Source organism: Stegostoma tigrinum, chromosome 16, assembly GCF_030684315.1.
Source record: "Stegostoma tigrinum isolate sSteTig4 chromosome 16, sSteTig4.hap1, whole genome shotgun sequence".
Lineage (NCBI taxonomy): Eukaryota > Metazoa > Chordata > Chondrichthyes > Orectolobiformes > Stegostomatidae > Stegostoma > Stegostoma tigrinum.
In genome coordinates this window covers 18,008,182-18,030,984 of record NC_081369.1, presented here as the reverse complement: position 1 = coordinate 18,030,984, position 22,803 = coordinate 18,008,182, and the positions used below count along the sequence as shown (strand labels likewise).

The 22,803-nt window shown below is 40.0% G+C and overlaps 2 protein-coding genes across 6 annotated transcripts in view; both read left to right on the top strand.

The window, feature by feature from the left end:
• Positions 1–5,719, top strand: part of edc4 (enhancer of mRNA decapping 4) — a 94,846-nt gene extending 89,127 nt beyond the window's left edge. For all 3 annotated transcript variants that reach the window (XM_059651633.1, XM_059651632.1, XM_048546928.2), the window contains exons 28-29: positions 2,205–2,368; positions 4,749–5,719. In XM_059651633.1, coding sequence (XP_059507616.1) covers positions 2,205–2,368; positions 4,749–4,938 — 354 coding nt within the window. In that variant the 3' untranslated portion in view covers positions 4,939–5,719. The remainder of the gene's footprint in view (positions 1–2,204; positions 2,369–4,748) is intronic.
• Positions 5,720–12,873: 7,154 nt separating this feature from the next.
• nrn1la (neuritin 1-like a) overlaps positions 12,874–22,803 on the top strand; it is a 42,933-nt gene continuing 33,003 nt past the window's right edge. For all 3 annotated transcript variants that reach the window (XM_059651636.1, XM_059651635.1, XM_059651634.1), the window contains exon 1: positions 12,874–12,964. In XM_059651636.1, the coding sequence (XP_059507619.1) occupies positions 12,910–12,964 (55 nt within the window). In that variant the 5' untranslated portion in view covers positions 12,874–12,909. The remainder of the gene's footprint in view (positions 12,965–22,803) is intronic.

The following is a 22,803-nucleotide window of genomic DNA, read 5'->3' as shown; positions in this document are numbered from 1 at the left end:
CACTGACACTGTGAAGGCCCATGTATTTGTGACCTAAATCTGGTGTTTACAAAATATTCCAGTACAGAAGTAGACCATTCAGGCCAACAGGTTCATGTTGGTGTTTGTGCTGTGCACATGCCCCAAGGTCCAGCCATCAATGTAATGTTCTATTTATTTATTCCTGCATGTGCTCATCCAGTTTCACAAAAGATGAATCTATGCTAGTTATTTCAACTACTACTACAGGAGTGAATTTCATCATCTAACCACACTCCAGTTCAAGAATTTTCTCCCAAATTTCATGATTACTTTATTGGTGACTTTTATGTGATCGCTAGTTCTTGTCATGCTTATAAGTGGAACCACCTTGAAAACTTGTTTCCTGTATGGAATACTATATAATTGAGATCTTCTGGACTTTTTTCTCCTATTAAATATTTTGTTGAGAAACAGCTTATTTGGAATTGTGATGCAAGTTCATGTGATTACAAATGCTCCAAAAAAAAACAGACAATATACATTTAAATTGCTTACCTGCTTGACTTCTGTAAAGAATTTCATTACTGTGCAACTTCCCTATTGGTGGAAGGTTCATTAAGGCTGAATTATTGTGCTTGTATATGGAGTGCAGTTTGCAAAATGAAATGTTTAGCAGGAGAAGACTATCCCATTACACAGGATGTTACTTTTTGTGGAGTGAGCTTCCTCTATGAACCTAAATTTAAATAAATCTTATTGAAATAATGGATTATATATTGCTACCAATATGGTTTGTTCAATTTTACTGACCAAGTTCTAAGTAGTTTAAGATTTTGTAATGTGGAAAATCAGTGTTAAAGTCTGCTTTTCTTCAGTAGTTAATTCAAAACCATTTTTATAATTCAGATGGTAATTGTGGGTAAAGTGCAAAATTGATTTGATTTATTGTTATCACATGCACCTAAGTACTGTGAAAAGCTTTGTTTTGCGATCAGTACAGGCAGATTGGAGCATACTTAGTGCGATGCATACAAGGTTACAACTGCACAAGTCGGGCTCACAGCAAGATCAGTATTAGATTTGAAATTAGAGGTCCATTCAGCAGCCTAATAACAGAAGAAGCTGTTCTTGAACCTGTTGGTGTGCGTGTGTTCAAGCTTTTGTAGCTTCTGCCTGATAGATGAGAGTATTACCGGAGTGGGACGGATCTTTGATGTTGGCTTCCATGATGGCCTGGGCTGTGCACATAACTTTATATAGTTTCTTACAGTCCTGGGCAGAGCACTTGCTGTATAGCTGTGAAAACAACCAGATTAAGTTGGGGACATGGTGTTCTGTTGAATTGAGCTATTTTCAATTTGACAGACAAAATGCACATTGCTATCTTGGCTTTTTTGGGGGTGGGGGGGAGGATTTACTTTACTTTGCGTTTGGTCAGAGGCTGTTTTCGTAGTCATTCCACGGATCAAAGAAACCATGCAAGTAAAATTGGTGGAAGAACTTACACATTTGAAATTTATAATGTCTCAGTTCAAGGAAGGGATAAATTTCTTTATGAATTATCTGGGTCTTCTCAGAACACAAATAAGAGGCACAGAATCAATTTCAATACATTTTTCCAGTCCCCAGAGAGCTGAATTTGCCAAATCATTTTTGATGTCACATTTTCAAAATATTTTTACTGTAACTATTTTGTTTGAGTTTCTAAAATAAGTTCAGAAATAAAAAGGTTGCCAAGTATGACAGTACTTTTCTTTCCTGAAAACTATTCTAGTTCTTTTCTACAAATGATTTATTGTTAGTGTTGCTGTCTGATATAACAGGAATTGGAGGCGATTGACATTTTTAACCCATGGGTTAAATTTGCACCTTTTTGAAATGTGGATGTGCTTCTAAATATTTGTGAAAATGTTTTTTAATGATATCTTTTATTTCCACCTTTTCTGTTGTTGGCTGTCACCCAGTGCCATGGTAAATGAGTATTCTTTGTTTGTATGAGTTGACAAACTTTTCAATGGTATAAAGCGTCATAGTTGTTTGCATGTCCCATAGAAATTCTAGTAATGAGTTTTCCAAAATCTCTCCATTTAGTTTGCAACAAGTACTGAGTAAAATTAATGATTGTTGAATAACTACCTTAAGCTAATAACAGAGCATTAGTTTGAACAGCAAACATTTTGTTAATTCGGTTTGTAATAGATTGAGCTGTTAGCTGCCTTAATTAATATTTTTCTATCAACCAGGCTTTGACTGCAGCAGATCTCAATCTGGTACTTTATGTCTGCGAAACTGTGGATTCTCAACTTGTCTTTGGCCAGCATCCTTGTCCCCTGACCCAGCCAGTTTTGCTTTCACTTATTCAACAGCTTTCCACCGATCTCAATTCACGCACAGAACTAAAACTCAGGTAAGATGCAACTGAAAATTTAAAGCCTTTTGATGGCAATTGGAAAAGAAAGAACAGCTGGCATTTCTGAAACAGGGTGAAATAGCATAATGGTTATGATACTAAACAAATAAGCTAGAAGAGATATCTAATGATCTAGAATTCAAATGCCACCACAGCAGCGGTGGAATGAAAATCTTTTATCGATCATCATGATCACAAAACTACCTTTTGTTTTTATAAAAATAACTGGTCGCATTGATGCAAGGATCGAGAACCAGAGGGCACAGATTTAGTGTAACTGGTAAAGGACACACATTTTTACGCTTTCATTGAAAGTGATAGGAAAAATTGAGAGAGAGAGCAGGCAATGAAACTTGGTATTCTGAGTTTTAGACTGAGGGTCGTAACTTCATTGCTATTGTATTTTAACTTAATAAACTGAATAAAACACTGGCTTGGCTATGTCTAATTCTAGGAACCGAACTTTAGGGAAGGATGCAAAGTGATGAGTAAATAACAGATTAATGAGAGTGATTCCAGGGATGACAAATTTCAGTCATATGAATAGATTGGAAAAGGCATGACTATAATTTTTAAATAGAAGGTTGCGATGAGGCTTCACTTATTGCTTTCTCTCTCCATTTGTCCTGCTTTTTTCAGTAATTGATGTACACACACCTGAGTTCCTCCCCTTTGGAAATGCACACTACTTTAGTTCTGTGTTCTTTGTATCAAAATTACTTACTTGCATCTTGATGACCAATTCCATTAACTTGTCAATGTCCTTTTGAAGTTCTACACTATCCTTGTCACGTCTTAGAATACTTTGTCTTATGTGACACCTCCACACTTCTGTATCTGTAAAATCTTCCTTCCTGTCCTGTTTTTGACAACATCCCCTTGATAAATTATGAACTCTCTGCCTTAATTAGTTGGTAATGTTTTGGATTATTTATCACTTTGATCAGACCCTCAGCATGCAACTCCTGTACCTATTATGTTATTCTAGTCATTTAATTTGTCTCCAGCACTACCTTATTTTAATTTTTTTTTGCAATTATCTCTCTGCCTTATTTATTTGGATTATAGGTCATCCCTTCACTTGTTATTTAGCTGTTGACACTTTACTCACACTGTCTGACCCTCTTGATCACTTGCCGAAGCCTGTTATTCAGCCTGTCCACTCACACCATTTGTATGATCTTTTGATCTCTCTGCCTATAAAGCCTGTGCCTTTGTGCTTCCCTCTCACTTCACCTGATAAAGGGGCAATGCTGAGAAAGCTTGTGATTTCAAATACACCTGTTGGACTAGAACTTGGTGTTGTCTGACTTCTGACTTTGTCCACCCCAGTCCAGTGCCAGCACCCCCACATCTTTCCTTATCCACAAGTATACGTGCGATCCGAATACCAATCCTGTACAACTCCACCATCAAACTTCATTCAGTCTAAAAAACCAACCGTTCACCAATACTCTGGTTCTTGTCACTCTGCCAATTCTGTATCCATTTTGCTACTGTCCTTTTATTCCAATGTTTTGTGGCACTTCATCAAATATCTCTTGTATACACAACAACACTTTGTGTTGCCTCATCAAAAAACTAAAACAAATTAATTGTACACTGTTAATACTCCTGGCATCACCTCAATCTGAAGGAATTCACATGTGATTAAAGTTCCGACTTTTATTTCCAGTGTTATTAGGTTCTTTTTTCAAACCAGTTTGTAACATTTGCAATTCTCCAGTACTCATGATATCACCCCGAATCTGTGAAGATTGGAAAATGATGACCAGTGCATCTGTAGTTTCCATTCTTGCTTCCCTTAGTATCCTTGCATGTATCTCATCTCACGTGCATATCCTGTGATTTTTTTTTAAGAAGTGGGATCCTCCTTCATTGCTTTGTGGTACCTACTTCATGATAGGGATGCACAGTCTAAGCTGGCACTTGAGTAAAATGCCGCATTGTCAGGGGTACAATCATTCAGATAAGATGTTAAACTAAGGCACTATCCCTCTGTTCAGATGGATATAAAAATTCTAGGACAGCGTTTTAATAAGCGCAAAGAACTGTCCTGTGGTAAAGCCTAACGTGTGCCCCTCCTGCAATGTTATGAAAAACACACTATAGTTATCTATTTGTTCACTATTTGTTATTTATTTATGCCATTTTTTTACTCACATGACTGTAGACAAATTAATTGGCTGTGTCTGTACTTTTTGGATATTCTGAGATTATGAAATACAATATACAAATACAGGTTCCCTCCAGCTTTCTTTCAATCGCTGATTGTTGAATTTTGTAGCATTTTCTGTTTGAAAAATATTAGAAACACAATGTTATGTCTTTTCATATGTGTAAACTTTACAGTAACTAATCTCCAATTTAATTTCAGTTACCTGGAAGATGCAGTCATGAATCTAGATCACACAGATCCAGTTGCTAGGGATCACATGGGTTCTGTATTGAATCAAGTCAGACAGAAACTGTACCAGTTCAACCAGGCAGAACCTCACAATAATGTGAGCAAAAGGGCTCGGAGACTTATGATGATGCTTCAAGGACTAGTGACTCCACTGACTTAAACTGTACACTGTGGCCATTCCATGATCTGTAAGGAGTGTGCTATAATTATACGATTCATATAGCTGTATGTTCCTGATTAATCATTTTTTTTAAAAAAAAGCCAAATCCTAGGGCTTGTGTGTCTGCATCTGTGGTAAGAACATTATTTGGAACCACAGGTTTGAGCAGTAACCTGATATATAAGCTGCTTCCTATGTTTTTTCAACTTACAGCTTCCTTCTAATCTGGTTAGCCTATTTTGTATAAATATCTACTTGTACGTTCCCCAGGTTAAAAGTACCTATTTAAGTATATATTTAAAAAAAAACTTCCTCTCCCATGGTTACATTTGTGAAGCAGCTGAAGCTAAGTAACCAACACAATACTACAAATTGAAATTTGCATGGTAGCAAAAATGTATCAAACAATTTCCATAAACTCAGTTGAAGAGTAGGCTCATATTCTCCCTGCCCCTGTTCAATTCCTTGAGGCACTGAACAAATTCTCATTTGGAAATTCTGACCTCAAAGCTATGAAGTTAAATACAGCTATCAGAAGTTGAGTGAGTATTGAAAAATATATTCTCAGACTATTTCAAATTAGTGTTGGACTGTTACTTGAGGTTTCTATCATGTTAGTTTAAGAAAAATATCAACAGCGACAAGTTTGTTTATTGCATAATGTTTTCATTTATTTACGATTTTGTTGTATTTTACATTTTTGCTTCCTTTTTATCTTTAATATGGAAACTCTTGTTTTGGATAATGTTTCAAAACTGTTCAATAAAAAGTTTGGAAATTATCTGGATTGGTTTTTCCTTAAATCATTAGCACTGATCTACATTTATTTTTACCAATCCAATTGATAGGTAAACTATTGCCTTGTATATGATACTTTTGTAATTTTTTTGTTGATTTTATGATGTTTGAAAGTTTAGGAAAACTTATGTAGTCTTAATTTTACAACTGTAATGTTTAAAATAAATGCCATATTTCAAACAAAACTTGTGGATATATGTTAAAAAATTTTACAAGGGTAATATGAAAATTGGCATAATGATTATTTAAGCAGTCAGTTTAATGGTATTGTTTAGGTAGATCTGGCCATTTGCACAGCATTATATTACTTTCAATGCCTTATATCCTGATTAGTTCACTGTTCATTTTCAGTTCCTAAGAATGTAAATAACTGAACAAATACAACCTGAAAAATAAACTCTATGGAGATAATTTGCCAAATACGTAAACCTCTGCCGGTAAAATATTTAGTGCTTTGAAGGTGGTTCCGCTGCAGCAAAGTTAATCATTTAATTATTGCCAGTTAATTCCACACACTTAGAGAAATATTTGGATTGTAGTTAAAGTCTGAAATTGTTAGGAGTTGGTATAAAAGAAAACCCAGTGAATCCTGTATTCAGGATACAGACATTGTCACAATTTTGACATCCCAGTACCCACAGACAGTTGCAAAACTCTCCATAGCAGCTGGTGGAATTTAAACTCAGTTATTAAATTGGGGATATAAACTAGTTTCAATTAATGATGTCATGAAATTACCCTTTGATTACCATTAAAAACCCGTCTGGTTCATGAGCGTCCTTTATGGAAGGAAATCCTCCATCATTGAATTGTCTAGCCTACATGTGATTCCAGATCCTTAGTAAGGGGAGCCAATGGCCTAGTGGTGTTATCATTGGATTGTTAATCCAGAGACCCAGGTAATATTTCAGGGACCTGGGTTCAAATGCCATGGCAGATGGAATTTGAATTCAATAATCTGGACTTGAGTCTAATGACCATAAAATCATTGTGTATTGTCAGGGAAAACCCATCTGGTTCACTAAAGTCCTTTAGGGAAGGAAACTCATCCTTACTTGGTTCGGCCTGCATGTGACTCCAGAACCAAAACAATGTGGTTGACTGTGAACTGCTGTCTAGGATGAGCAATAAAAGCTGCCTACCCAGTGAAACCCTCATCCTGTGAATGGATATTAAAAAGGAATGTGGTTGGCCCTCAACTACCTGCTTAAATGACCTACCAAGTCATTCAGTTCAAGGGCAGTTTGGAGTCTGCAACAAATACTGACCTTGCCAGTGATGATTACAGCCCATAGACGAATCCTACCTTGGCAAACTTATTGTACAAGTTTCAGGAGATTAAAATATCCAAAACAGTACTGTAATGATTTTCTGAAATAAAATTAAGAATTATTCCACAATGTAAACAAATTGGCACTCAGTTGAGCACCAGAATCCAAGGCTGATGCAGAAAGTACGATGGTTTCCAAGTGACCTCCATCTTTTGTACTATATCTAAAGAACTAAGAAGAGAGTAAAGGCTGCTCGTTTTTACAGAATTTAGACAAGGGATTTGGCTCAGTGTACGATGTTTCTAAGGTCTGAAAGGACAAGAAAAGATGTAAAACATTGGATAGGTAATTCAAAGCTTGAGATTTAAAAGCCTGCAAATTGTGGAAGGAATGAAAAACATGCAGTGAATCTTTACTTGACAACAAACAATGTAGTTTAGTCCTTTCTAGGAGGATAATGCAGGCATGATCAAAAAGAATCAAAGAGCTGCCCAGAGAGATTTGCTGCAGTATTTCATTTTTGAAAATTTGCATATTTTGCCGATGTGATCAAAAGAAATGGTAGTGTGGATGCCATTTGGGAACTAATGCCAGATGGTGTTCTGCAGCAGACTGGCCAACATGAAGAATGCTGGAATATAGCTACTTGTTCTAAACACACTGTTCTTTGTCTTGACTGGTGATCTTGCATGAACTCCATATTCATACATAAAGATTTTGATTTTTTTCTGTTCTGTTTGTAATAGAATACCATTAAAAAGACTGCTACAGTTTACAGTAAAAAATGATTTTGTGCTGTTGTGCCATGCTTTTTGAGCAAGTCTGGAGATAAAAGGCTGATTTAATGCTGCTGTGTGACAGTGGTATCAGGCATCTGGCATGTTAAGTTAACTATCAGTTTAGGTTTTATGTTCAATCTTACCATATTTTCTGAATGGAACCTTTAAATTACTACCAGTGTGTATGCTTCAAAGATCTATTATGCATTTGCTAATAAATCATAACAATATTTCAGTCTATTTTGCAAATTGTAAACTCAGTCAGAAGGGATTCCAGCTTTAATTCTGCACAGTTGTGTGCACTGAGCTGAAACTGATTTGAATGTTAGAAAGCAGTTATTCGCAGGAAGTGTAACAATATGCAGAAATCTGTTCATGTGATAATGTTAGGAAACCTCTCCCCACCCAAACCTCTTCAGTATTTCCATTCAAGTAACTACAGCAGCCTCATATGGAGTTGTGTTTACATATGAGATAAGGGATGTTTAAAGCATATTGCCAGGAGTACAGTAACACTTGCATTAAGGTGCCAGTTCTATAGTAGATACAGTGAAATAAAACTGTATTGAACCATTAAGAAAAATAAATAGGTTGACCATGGAAAAAGTGAAGGTATAGAAACAGTAATGAGGAGGCATCTTTTTTGGTTTGGTTGATATTGGAAGATAAATTACTGGAAGTTGCCTTCCAAGGAGACAGTTGTTTTAAAATATGAAGTGCATTTGCCCAGGTGGAAGCTAAGGCAATTTGAAGACATTGCTCAAACTCTGTTAGTGTATAAGAAATGAGACTCGGTAGATAACACCAGTGTAAAGCCAGCACAGACATAAGGAACTGACTGGCCTCCTTGCTATGCTGTTATGATATTTGTATAAGTTGTGGGTGACTTCTGTTAAATTCTAAAGCAATAGCATCCAGTTGAAAAGTATGGGTGACATGGTAAACTAATGCAACAAATACTTCAGTAGTTTCTATTCATTTGGAGGTGTTAATTGGATCATTATCCAATATTGTTTATAATTTGTGAATATATTGTCTCTAATGATTTGTAGCAGTCAGCTTACGAGGTGAATACTTTCATGAAAATAAATATTTGATGCTATGCATCCCATAATAAGTGTATAATGATTGTAGAGTCATACAGGACAGAAACAGATCAGTCAGTCCGCTAGTCTGTGCAGAACATAATCCCAAACTAAACCAGTTCCACCTGCCTGCTCCTGGCCCAAACTGGCCCAATATCCCTCCAAACCGTTCCTATTCACACATCCATTCAATACCTTTTAAACGTTGCAATTGTACCTGCATCTACCACTTTCTCAGGAAGTTCATTCCACACACGAATCACGCTCTGTATTAAAAAAAACTTGCATCATGTCTTTTCTAAATCTCTCCTCTCACTTTAAATTCCCCATCTAAAGGAAAAGACGGTGACCATCAACATTCTCGATACCTCTCATTATTTTATAAACTTCAAACAGCTCACCTCTCAACCTCCAACCCTCCAGTGAAAAAAGTCCCAGCCTATCCAGCCTTTCTTTATAACTGAAACTAAGTTTCGGAGCCATGAGGTCATGTTGCAGCTGTACAAAACTCTGGTGCGGCCTCACTTGGAGTATTGTGAATAGTCCTGGTTGCCGTATTATAGGCAGGATGTGGAAGCATTGGAAAGGGTGCAAAGGAGATTTACCAGGATGTTGCCTGGTATGAAGGAAAGGTCTTATGAGGAAAGGCTGAGGGACTTGAGGCTGTTTTCATTAGAAAGAAGGTTAAGAGGTGACAATAGAGATGTACAAGATGATCAGAGGATTTGATAGGGTGGACAGTGAGAGCCTTTTTCCTCGGATGGTGATGGCTCACATGAGGGGACATAGCTTTAAACTGAGGGGTGATAGATATAAGACAGAAGTCACAAGTAGGTTCTTTACTCAGAGAGTAGTAAGGGTGTGGAATGCCCTGCCTAAAACAGTAGTAGACTCACCAACTTTAAGGGCATTTAAATGGTCATTGGATAAACATAAGGATGATAATGGAATAGTGTAGGTTAGATGGGTTTCACAGGTCGATGCAACATCGAGGGCCGAGGGGCCCGTACTGCGCTGTTATTGTTCTATGAAACCTTCCATTATCTGGCAACATCCTGGTAAATCTGTTCTGACCTTTACCAGCTTGATAATATCCTTCCTATAGCTGGGTGACCAGAACACAGCTAATTTTCTTAAAGCAAGTATTATCTGAATTAATCTTTGCTGAGGATGTGCATTACTTGCTCAACTATTTACTGATGCACAGCAATTAAAATGTGTGAGATACCATTTTGCCCAACTGGCTCTTTGAAATGGTATCAAATTAACTCACTCCCCTGCTCTTTCACCACCACTCTAACTTCACATTACAATTCACTGCTTTCCTAAGATTGCTTCTGGTTCTTTGCCAATGATCTTAAATGATCTGGTTCCTTACCCTTTCAACACCAGTAACAGATCAATCAATGAGAAACTACCAAAATCATTTGTGATTTTGTGTGTATCAAATCTCTTAATATGCATTTCTCTAAGAGCATTTTCAATCTTTACATGTAACTCAATTCCCTGATTCCTGCTAGCATTCTGGTTCTTTTTTCTGTACCCTTATGTGGCCTTGACATCCTTCCTAATATGTGGTTTTCTGAAACTATGCCCGTAATAGTTAAATCTCGGACTTAGATTGTCTGCTCTTCTGCATCAAACACTGACCGCTGGAAACGTTTATTGCATATGCCCCTCCAGTCTGGTTAAACAATCATTTCTCACTACTATTTACTTATCTACAGTGTCATGATCTGTTTTTAAACCCATGGACTTTACCTTTCCTATAAATCTTTTTGAAAGTCCGCATACAGAACATCAACTGCAATAGTAGCACCCATATTATTCTAATAATAGAGAGAAGGAAAAGTATTTCACATGCTACTACTAAAGAGCCTCACACTGCATGCCTAATTGCTTCACGTGTGGAATTAACAGACAATTCGCCTAATATTCTCAGTATCAGTATCTGTGTAAAGAAGTGGCAGGTTATGAATTTTTGGGTAGACTGTCATTGAAACAAACTTCCGTTGGAATTCTGAGAAACTTACCAATGTTTCGCCTAATGCTAAATTCCAAAACTCTAGATTTTCTACCCTTCCCCAGTAAAGATTCCTGTCCTCTTATCTCCCACCCTTTCTGCCTCGCTCCTTCCTTAGCCTTTGCCCCCACCCCCGACATTTCTGGAGACAGTAAACTGTAAGTGCATTGCATTGAGTAATGAGATGTTAGTAGCAAGGCCCTGTCTGGTCTAAAGTGGACATAAATGGATCCATTTCACTACTTGAAAAACAGAACAGTGAAGTTACTTATTGGTCACAACCAAGAATAACATTTGCAGCACACAAGTGCTAGGAAATCATCATCTCCCACAGGAAGGATTCCAATCAGCAATGACATTAAATGGCATTTCCATCATTGAATTCCCCCCCCCCCCCCCCCCCACTATCAAATCCTGGGGAGTTACTATCAACCGGAGACTCAACTGTATCACTATATAAATACTATGGTTACAACAGTCGGCAGTGCCTTGAAATTTTGTGACCAAATAATTCATGTTGTGGTTCCTCAAAGCCTGACCACCATCTACACAGCCTGTCAATAATGTGATGGAATAGGCAAGATTCATAGAGGTTGACACCATACAGGACAAAGCACCCCACAAACATCTTTAGTATTTACTCACTTTACCATTGACGTGCAGTGGTAATGTTCATCATTAACAAGATGCATTGCATTAGATCTCCAAACCCATGACCTCTACCAACTAGAAGAACACGTGCAGCAGATGCAAGAGAGAAACACCGCTTGCAAGTTCTTCATGCCATCTTTTTGAAGGCAGTTAGGAATGGGCAATAATTAAGTCTAAAACTGCTATAGAGCTTGAAGGCTTTACTGTCTGTCCCTACAGAGAGGCAGTGGCCTAGTGATATTATCACTGGAATGTTAATCTAGAGACTGGATAACATTCCAGTGGACCCAGGCTCGAATCCCACCATGGCAAATGGTGGAATTTAAATCCAATAAAATATTTGGAATTGGAATCTAATGATGACCATGAATCCATTGCTGATTGTTGGAAAAACCCATCTGGTTCACTACTGTCCTTTACGGAAAGAAGCTGCCATCCTTACCTGGTCTGGCCTACATGTGACTCCAGACCCACAGCAATGCGGTTGACTCTGAACTGCCCTCTGGGCAATTAGGTATGGGCAATAAATGATGCCTGGTCAGTAACGCCCTCATCCCGTGAACGAATAAGGGATGTAGCCAAAGGGAATGATTACCAGTTGAAATAAGGATAGTTCCAAGGGAGATTTGGAAAATGCTAGTTAGAAGTGTAAAAAATATGTATCAACAACCAGTCTGCAGTCAGTTTAAATGGCCTGAACTGCCGTGTTGTTCCGGGGTGGGTTGGGGCTATTAGTGAGATGCAGGAAAACAGAGCAGGACTGCTCCTTCCTGGATCAGCGACTTGGAGAGCTCCCTGCTGCTTCCGGCCCAGCGCAGCGACCCCTGTCCACGCTCATAGGCAAGGTTTAATGGTGAAATTTAATCCAAAGCACTTCTTAAAAAACAACAGTAATAAAGCAACCGGTTAATTATCACTATTAATGTGAGATATTCGCTGCCACCACTGCTCCCCATAAGAAAGCAGAGAACAGCAGCCGCTTTCAGAGAAAGGTAAGACCCTCCGCTCACTTTTCGTAACCAGCTCGGTCAAAGCGCTGCTACAAAGTTGTAAATGCAGCCCAGAGGTAAACCGTGAGCCAGGCGAGTCACATTAAATCCCTCTACAGGGCGGATTTCACATCGGCAGCCCGAAATCACTCGGAAATGAATCTCTAATCCGCAGGCCGGGCGATATTACGTGAAAGGTCCCGTCCCTGGAGAGCTCAGTGCAGAGCCTGCTGGCAGGAGGCGTGGTTCTGGCTCATCCCTCCTTCCAATCCGAGCCCTTGGAAGCTTTCAGGGGATTATTTTTAAATTATTTAACGTGGCATTTGGCTTCTAGCAAGTTAGCACTAAACGGATAAATCTACTGCTGCAGCTGCCATGGGCTCTCGCCTCGGTTCGGTTTATGTTTTGTTGTCGCTACTTGTTTTGCTGGGTAAGTCGAGGAGATCGCTAGAGCTCACTGTGAAGGTGTAAACTGTGTGAAAGAAGTTCCAAATCGTCACTGGAACTTTGAAAGGCACCGGTAGGAAAAAGTGTTGAGCATTGAACTGAAAGAGATGTTTTGTTGGAGAGTTGATTGAAAGGATAGAAAGTGAAGACGATGTGACTGAAAGTGGCCACAGGTCCTCACTCAGGTCAAATGATGACAAGATTCACCCGTAGCTCTCGTTAACTCTGCTTTCTGTTCACAGATAGTGCTAGACTTGCTGAGTTTTTCCTGGCTTTTTTTTGTTTCTGATTTCCAGCATCCTCAGTTCTTTGTCTTTTTCTCAGTCGCCTGAAGTTCTGTTCGTTTGAGTTGCCGAGAGACTGACGGGGTCTCGCCAGCCTCTTCCTGAGAGGGTATCAGGGCCCGCTCCCACCTTAAATACTCCAGGCAGATTTCTGTCAGATTGTTACTGCGGCAGTAGTGTACACAATGGTGTAGATTTGTACAGTGGCACAGTCAATGGCTGAGCAAAGCTGTTTGAAAGTGTTTAAAACCTTGAAAGTTTCACGCTTTCAAAGCCCCCTCAGACCGAAAGACTTCATTATTTAAAAAGATATCTGGGAGCCCCGAAACGTGTCTATGACAAGAAAAACTTATTTCCTTTAATAGCCGGGGCAGCAGAGAGTGAAACGAAAGCTTTTTGCTTTACTTGTTAGAGATAATGGGAACTGCAGATGCTGGAGATTCCAAGATAATAAAATGTGAGGCTGGATGAACACAGCAGGCCAAGCAGCATCTCAGGAGCACAAAAGCTGACGTTTCGGGCCTAGACTGATGAAGGGTCTAGGCCCGAAACGTCAGCTTTTGTGCTCCTGAGATGCTGCTTGGCCTGCTGTGTTCATCCAGCCTCACATTTTATTATCTTGCTTTACTTGTTACTCTGGTTAAATCTGAAACATTTAAATAAATGCTTCGAGCAAGCGGGGTTGCTCCCCCCCAGCATGTGCCCCAACCTCCACCGAACAGAGAGCGGTTAGCCTGCAAGGATGTGAACTGAGGGCTCTAGATCGCAAGCAGATATCTGTGGTCTGAATTTGCAAATAAAGCGCTATGTCTTGCCAAATAATTGGCTTGCTGTATAAATATGCACGAAACAGCCCGTGCTGTACATGATATTATCTATTGGTTATCACATACTGTTTGTGCCAACGTGGTCACATATTTACTGGGCAATGCTGGAGATCTCTCCATGGTTCTGAAAAACTCATGCATTCGCCTGACTAAACGCTGCGGAGTGCAGTTCCAGTGACATTAGTAGCCTAGCGCTCAGTCGGTGCGACTGTGCAGCAGTATGAACTCGTTAAATCAGTGTGTCCCAGTTCCAACGCTCTATCTGGTTTCAGCATCCAAATCTTGTTCAGCAGCTCCAAAATCTGTAATCCTCAGCAAGCCCCAAAGATTTCCCTGCTGCTGAATTTAGCAAGAGTGCTCCCAGACCATTCTGCAAGCAATGTCTGGCCATAGCAAAGGAGGATCGGTCTATAGCTACTTGCAGAGCTCCAGGCGCCCCTGTTCTTAAACACCGGTCAGGATACCACAAAAAGGGCTTTCAATACCAAAACTGGCATTTGAACTTAGCAATAACTGGACTCATAACTCAGGCAATGAGGCGGCCTACTGCCCACCCACTGTGGAGCTCCTTGGAGTGTTAATCTAACATTGTTCTCTTTGAAATAACAATGTAGCAGAAACATATTAATTTTTGATAAAATTCCTTAGTTTTTTTGTTATGAGAAAAAACCTGCATAGCAAAACTTCCTGCTTTGAACTCTATTTTCTAATATGACATTAGTAACTCTCTTCTGTCAATATTTATATTATGAAATGATCTATCTATATCTTACATTCAATTTTGCTGTCATCTGTCACGGTGTATCGTAGGCTGTCGTCACTAGGTGGCTGTATGGAGTAACATTCTCAGGTCCCGAACACTTACTATCTTGTGTCTTAAATATGTTTCCAATTATTAACTCATTATGGTCAACATCCATAGTTTCCTTGGAGATTGGATTTCTTGTAAATGGCTTAGAATAGTCAGGTGATTGTTTCCGATCATCGCAGGCCCTATGCGCCAAAGGGCCTTTTTCTGTGCTGTAGACCTCGATGATTCTAGGCCATTTTTTCCTCCTGATTGTGTGTTATTTGTCTCAGGTTAAGATCTCTGCATATAATCACACTGCAGATTTTTGAATGTTAATGGAAAATGTTTGAAACCTGACAACAGTTAATTGTTGTAGAATTTGAAATTACTGGTTGTTTAATAAAAACTCGTTCAAAGCTGCAGAGATGCTATACTGTGAATTGTGTGCTGTATTAGGGAGATTTTGAGGGTATGCTTAACAGTGAAGAATTGGCATTAGAGACACTTGTGGAAAGTAGTACAAATTGCACACTGCTCTCTGATTTCCCACATTATTAGAATCAAATGTGTTGAAAGAAATGAGAGTTCTAAGGGTTGTTTTCGAGGATATTGAAGAATGGAACAGCTAAATCTTCAACTAGGAAGACAATGCTCAATGTAACATGTTGCAATGATAGATTGTGTGAAATTTTATGTAAATTCAATGAACATACAAGAATGTTAACTTTTCTGAGTTTATCATAAAAATGTATTTCATCTTTTTCCATCATTAGGACCTTATATAATACTAAGAAAATACTTCCAAGTGTGCACTACACCTGAGAATCAATGACATGCCAACTGCCTCAGCACTCTCTTCAAGAATGGCATTAAGGTTTCAATAGAATTTCAGGGCATTAGATTTATTCGCTGTATAAAAATCAATTCATTCTCAAGCACTGGATTTCAAATTATTTTCAAAACTGTAAATTGATCACACGTTCACCTCTAGCGAGTTTTGAGAGGATTTGTAGCTCAGATTGAGGTTCTGGATGTGAGTTTGCTTGCTGAGCTGGAAGGTTGGTTTTCAGATGTTTCGTCACCATTCTAGGTAACATCATCAGTGAGCCTCCGACGAAGCGCTGGTGTTATGTCCTGCTTTCTATTTATCTGGTTAGGTTTCCTTGGGTTGGTGATGTCATTTCCTGTTCTTTTTCTTAGGGGATGGTAGATTGGCTCCAAATCAATGTGTTTGTTGATGGAGTTCCGGTTGGAATGCCATGCTTCTAGGAATTCTCGTGCATGTCTCTGTTTGGCTTGTCCTAGGATGGAGGTGTTGTCCCACAAGCCAAACAGAGACATGCACGAGAATTCCTAGAAGCATGGCATTCCAACCGGAACTCCATCAACAAACACATTGATTTGGAGCCAATCTACCATCCCCTGAGAAAAAGAACAGGAAATGACATCACCAACCCAAGGAAACCTAACCAGATAAATAGAAAGCAGGACATAACACCAGCGCTTCGTCGGAGGCTCACTGATGATGTTACCTAGAATGGTGACGAAACATCTGAAAACTAACCTTTCAGCTCAGCGAGCAAACTCACATCCAGAACATTCACCTCTATTTATTAATTCTGTCATTATCACTCCGGTTAGGTTGAGTTAATCTGTAGGTCAAATGAATCTATAGCTTTCTTACATTTGGTGAACTTTGTGGTAGTTCTGCTTATTTTATCATGTACAGAGGGATCCCTCAAGTAGTGCTCCTGTCTCAATCTATTTCTCACATTCATCAATGTTACTGGTGATGTTTTCTTGCAAAATGTGTTATCCTTTGCAGAAGTATTATCTCAGTGTTATTGGCCCCCTCTTCCTCATCTGGAAACAGTCCCTTGGTGACATCATATGCACACCTGGGATCAATGGTCACATATTTCCTCTACCATTCCTCCACTTCTCTTAACCTCTCTATGGCAGGCTGTTAGCAGGCTGCCTAACATCTAGCATTTGTTAAGCATAATTTGCCACTCACACCAGGAGATCTGCTACCATGTCATGTCATCTTATTGTGCTATCCACAGTTCCACTGTAATTTGTCTGTAATGACTTTGTGAGATCTGTCCTCCAACTAAACCTAGCCATAAAATTGACCAACTAATTGGGAAGACTGGTCATTGCTTTCTATTCCCAACCTTGCACCCTCGTCACGGATATCACTTACCTCTGCAGCTCCCTTCTTAGGTTGCATTAGATTGTTTGCAACCTCAGCTATAGCCCGCTAATCCCCATCCCAAATTCTGGACCGTCTGGCTGACCTCTTCACCTGACAGTCAGCTTCAGTCACCTTTGCACCCCCTTGCCCAGGTCTCACTGCATAAAGGCCTCAACCTCCTCTCTTTTCTCACTGCCTTAAAGTCTCTCCCTAAAAATCAACCTCTTTGGGGATTCTGATTACTCTACCTCCTCCCTCTTCCTTTGGCTCAGCCCCTGTTTCTTCTTGTATCATTGTGAAGTACCTTGGGATTTTTCCTTTATTAAAGGCATTAAGTGAATGAAGCTGTTGTTTATTGCTGATATCTCTCAATGTAACTTGTTGTCACACATGTTGTGCCAAACATCTGCTCCATCCCCTTCCTCCACTAAAAAAAATCAAACTGGTTAATGCTCAAGCTGTTATCTGGTGCATATTCTGGGCCAGGTGTGCACCTTTCATAGTTTCCAGTATACCCCTATCATGCTATTGGAATAAGCTAAACCACTCATTGATGCATGACAGTATTAATGCATGTAATTCAGCTAATAAAAAAGAATAATACATCATTAAATGTCAGTGTGGCTCAGTGAAGAAACTTCCCCCTCAGCTAAAAGATAATGAGTTCAAGTCTTAGATCAGGGATATCAGTACAACACCGAAAGGGTGCTGCAGTGTTTCAGGGTCAATCTTTTGGAGGAGATATTTAGCCTTGGTTTCCTGCTACCCTTTCAGATAGATTTAAAAGACCCTTGAGCATTATTTGAGGATAAGTGGTGTTTTCCCTTGTTTCCTGGCTAGAATTCATCCCTCAAGTCACTTAAGCAAATGGTCTGGTCTCTTATTTCATTACTGTTTATGGACCTTGCTGTGAACAATTTGTTTCTGTGTTCCCTCACAGAACAAAAGTGATTACAATTCAAAAATGCTTATTTGACTTTGAAATGTTGCGAGAGATGTTCTATAATTGCATTTTCCTTTTTTTTCTTTATTTACAGAAATCATTTCTGATCTGACACAAAATTAACGAATGAGTCCTTCATGGCCACTGCCAAAGTCACTAAAAACAAGAGTGAACTGCACAAGCTCTTGACAAAACAAAAAAACACAATAAATCATGTGATTTCTTAATCCAAGGTATTATGAACATGAAGATAAGGTGAGGAAGCTTTTGGCTTCTGAACAGAGGCATCTAGCAAACAGCTATCACCTTGGTCTGACTGCCAGATGCATTTCTGCAATCAGAATAATCACTCATTAGCCAAATAATGGCAGTTCAAAGAGATTTATGTGTATTTAATAAGTTAGGATAGTGAAAGTCAGACTGCTTTCATTTAGTTAGGAAACTTTGTGGACAGTAGGTTGGTGGAAAATTGCCCTGACTTTATTAGAAATTTAAAAGATCTGGATAGGTCCCAGCGTCAAAATGATCAATGTTGATGCTAAAGGTTAATTAACCTCAGAATCTACCCAACGAACCACTGTTGCTATACGCAATACGGCAATTTACCCAAGACTCCAACAGCACCTTAGTTCCCATAACATCAATCATCTAGAATGACAGGGACAGCAGAGTCAGGGGAACACCACCACCGTAAACTCCCATGCAAGCCACGTATCATCCTGACTATCAGAATTCCTTCACTGTTGCTAGGTCAAACTCTTGGAAATCCCTCGCTGAGGGCACTGTGAGTGTCCCCACACTCCAAGGACTGCAACAGTTCAAGAGGGCAGTTCACCGTCACCTTCTCACTGGACTACTAATCCAGAAACTCAGCCAATGTTGGGGGATCAGGGTTCAAATCCCACCAGGGCAGATGGTGGAATTTGAATTCAACAAAAAAACAATCTGGAATTAAGAATTAAGACTGATGACCGTGAAATCATTCTTGATGATCTGGTTCACTAATATCCTTCAGGGAAGGAAATTGCCATCCTCACCTGGTCTGGTCTATATGTGACTCAAGACCTTCAGGTTAAACATGGCCAAGGAAACCTCCTTCTGATTACCATGTACCGTCTTCCCTCAGCTGATGAATCAGTACTCCTCCATATTGAACAACACTGGGAGGAAGCATCGACAACGTCAAGGGAACAAAATGTACTCTGGGTGAGGATTTCAAGGTGCACCTTTAACAGTGGCTCAGCAGTAGTACTACTGATCGAGCAGGTCAGGTTCTAAAAGACACCGTTGCTAAACTGGGTCTGCAGCAGATGATGAGGGAACCAACAAAAGGGAAAAACATCTGGCCTCATCCTTACTAATCTGCCAGCTGCAGATGCATCTGTCCATGACAGTATTAGTAAGAGCAACCAAAGCACAGTCCTTTTGGAGATGAAGTCCTGCCTTTACATTGATAATACCCTTCATCATATCGTGTGGCACCGTCACCGTGCTAAATGGGACAGATTTTGAACAAATTTAACAACTCAAGACTGGGCATCTATGAGGTGCTGTAAACCATCAACACCAGCAGAGCTGTACTCAGCACAATCTGTAACCTCATAGCCTAGCATATTCCCCACTCAAGCAATTGCCATCAAGCCAGGGGATCAATCCTTGTTCAATGGGGAGTGCAGGAGAGCATGCCATGAGCAGCAGCAACGGATAGCTGCAGATGAGATGTCAACCTGGTGAAGCCAGGACTACTTGCATGTCAAACAACACAAGCAGCAAGCGATAGACAGAGCTAAGTGATCCCACAACCAATGGATCAAATCTAAATTCTGCAGCCCTGCCACATCCAGTCATGAACGGTGGTAGACAATTATACAGCTCCATAATTAAACAGTTCCATAAATATCCCCATCCTCAATGATGGAAGAACCCAACACATCAGTGCAAAAGATAAGGCTGAAGCATTCACAACAATATTCAGCCAGAAGTGCTGAGTGGATGATCTATCTCAGCCTCTTCTAGTGCTTCCCAGCATTACAGCTACCAGTCGTCAACTAATTTCAATTCACTCCATGTGATAACAAGAAATGGGTGGAGGCATTGGATACTGCAATGGCTACAGGCCCTGATATCATTCCGGCAATAGTACTGAAGACTTGTGCTCCAGAACATGCCGCTCCCCTAGCCAAGATCTTTCATTACAGTTACAACACCGACATCCACCCCACACTGTGGAAAATAGCCCAAGTATGCCCTGTACATAAAAAACAGAACAAACCCAACCTGGTAAATTACCACCCCAGCCTACTCCGAATCATCAGTAAAGTGATGGAAGGTGTCACCAACAGTGTTATCCAGCAGCACCTGCTCAGAAATAACCCACTCAGTCACGCCCAGTTTGGGTTCTGCCAGGAGCACTCAGCTCCTGATCTCATATCAGCCTTGGTTCAAACATGGACAAAAGAGCTGAATTCCAGAGGGGCGGTGAGAGTGACAGCCCTTGACATCAAGGCTGCATTCGACCGAGTGTGGCATCAAGGAGTCCTTGCGAAACTGGAATCAATGGGTATCGGGGGGAAACAGTCTGCTGGTTGGAGTTGTACCTGACACATAGGAAGATGGTTGTGGTTGTTGGAGGTCAGTCATCCCAGGTCCAGGACATCTCTGCAGGAATTCCTCAGGGTAGTGTCCTAGGCCCAACCAACTTCAACTGCTTCATCAGTGACCTTCCCTCCATCATAAGGCCAGAGGTGGGGACGTTTGGTGATGATTGCATAATGTTCAGCACCACTTGCAACTCCTCAGCAGTTTGTGTCCATGTGTAGCAAGATCTGGACAATATCCAGGTTTGGGCTGACAAGTGGCAAGTAACATTTGCACCATACAAATGGCAGGCTACAACCGTCACTAACAGGTCACAATCTAACCACCACCCCTTGGCATTCAACAGTATTACCATCACTGAATCTTCTACAATCAATATCCTGGGGGTTATTATTGACCAGAAGCTCAACTGGACTCACCACATAGACACAGTGGCTGCAAGAGCAGCTTGTGGCTTTAGTGATTAACTCACCTCCTGACTCCCCAAAGCCTGTCCACCATCTACAAGGCACAAGTCAGCAGTGTGACAGAATACTCCTCACTTGCATGGATAGGTGCAGTTCCAACAACTCGAGAAGCTTGATACCATCCAGGTCAAAGCAGCCTGCTTGATTGGCACTACATCCACAAGCATTAACTCTCTCCACTACTGATGCTTAGTAGCAGCAGTGTGTACGATCTACAAGATGCACTGCAGAAATGCACCAAGGATCCTCAATAGCACCTTCCAAACCCACAGCTACTTCCATCTGGAAGGATAAGGGAAGCAGATATGTGGGAACACCACCTCCTTGAAGTTCCCCTCCAACCTAATCATCTTCCTTATTTGGAATTATACGTTCCTGGGTCTATATCCTGGAATTTCCTCCCTAATGGCAGTGTGGGTCAACCCACAGTAGGTGCACTGCAATGGTTTGAGAAGGCATCTCACCACCACCTTCCCAAGGACAACTAAGGACAGGCAATAAATGCAGGCCCCCCCTGCGGTGCCCACACCCCACGAATGAATAAGAAAACAGCGGGGATGGGCAATAAATACTGGCTTATTCATTTTTGTTTACATTATTGCTGAATGTAATGAAGCCTATGATTGAGCTGAGAAATCCACAGTCATAAGGGTTTGAAGAGAAACTGGAGTCTCACAACTAAGAGGTAATGGAAGGATACCAATGAAATTTCATACCTTGGAAAATAGGTTGAATAATGAGAAGGAACCAAAGTGAATTTCAGAAATCTGTGAAGACCTTTTTTTAGTCCTAGGACAAGTGACTTAACCTTTGAGAGGTGCCAGTGACTTTCAGATGTAATCAAAGTGAAAAGGGAAAGCTTAAGATGAGATTTTCAGTGTAAAGCATAACTGGTTATGTTTTATGTTTATCAGTTTGAAGTACCAGCATTCACCTATGAGAGTGTTTCATTCGTTCCACAAAAACAAAGACTGGGCCTATGAATTGAAGAATGCTACCATGATGTTCAAATGAGAAACTGGGTGTGATTCAAGGATTTCAGTTTGTTAATAGCTGTGGACAACACATTGTGCAGTGTCCAGCCTATCAAGTCCTTCCAGGATCATAGATGTTCCAATAAAATCATCTCATCTCATCATTCTAAACTTTCTGCAAGGATTTCCACCAAATGAAGTAAAAGATAAGCAGTGTTTTAAAATCACAGAAGAAAGTCAAGTTGCACCTGTTTTTATGAAGTGTCAGTCATTCACACTCCAAAGAGTCACTCACAGTTCGGGGATCAAATCTATACTGTTGGCTTTATTTTATACTAAAATCAATACAGCATCATACCTAACAAACTGAGCTGACACCCCACCCCTTTCTACAACAGTTCAATGCTTCAAATGTTCTTCAAAATATTTCATACCTACTCATCAAAAAAATTGAGTTTATTAGCCTGAAATAACTCACTGAGGTTTCAGTTGAGCAGCTGGCTGACTGAAAATAACTTCATAAATTAATACCATAAATTATTCCTGTAGACTACCAAACTGTGTTTCTAAACTGAGTGCTATGCACTTAATCCTGACTCTCCAATAGGCACTAAATGCAGCTTATTCTTAGGAATGTGGGATTAGTGGAATTTAACTTAATTTTATTATTTACAGGACACCTGGATCACATCAAAAACCTAAGATCTCCGCAAATACAAAGATTGCGCTTACAAATCGAAGA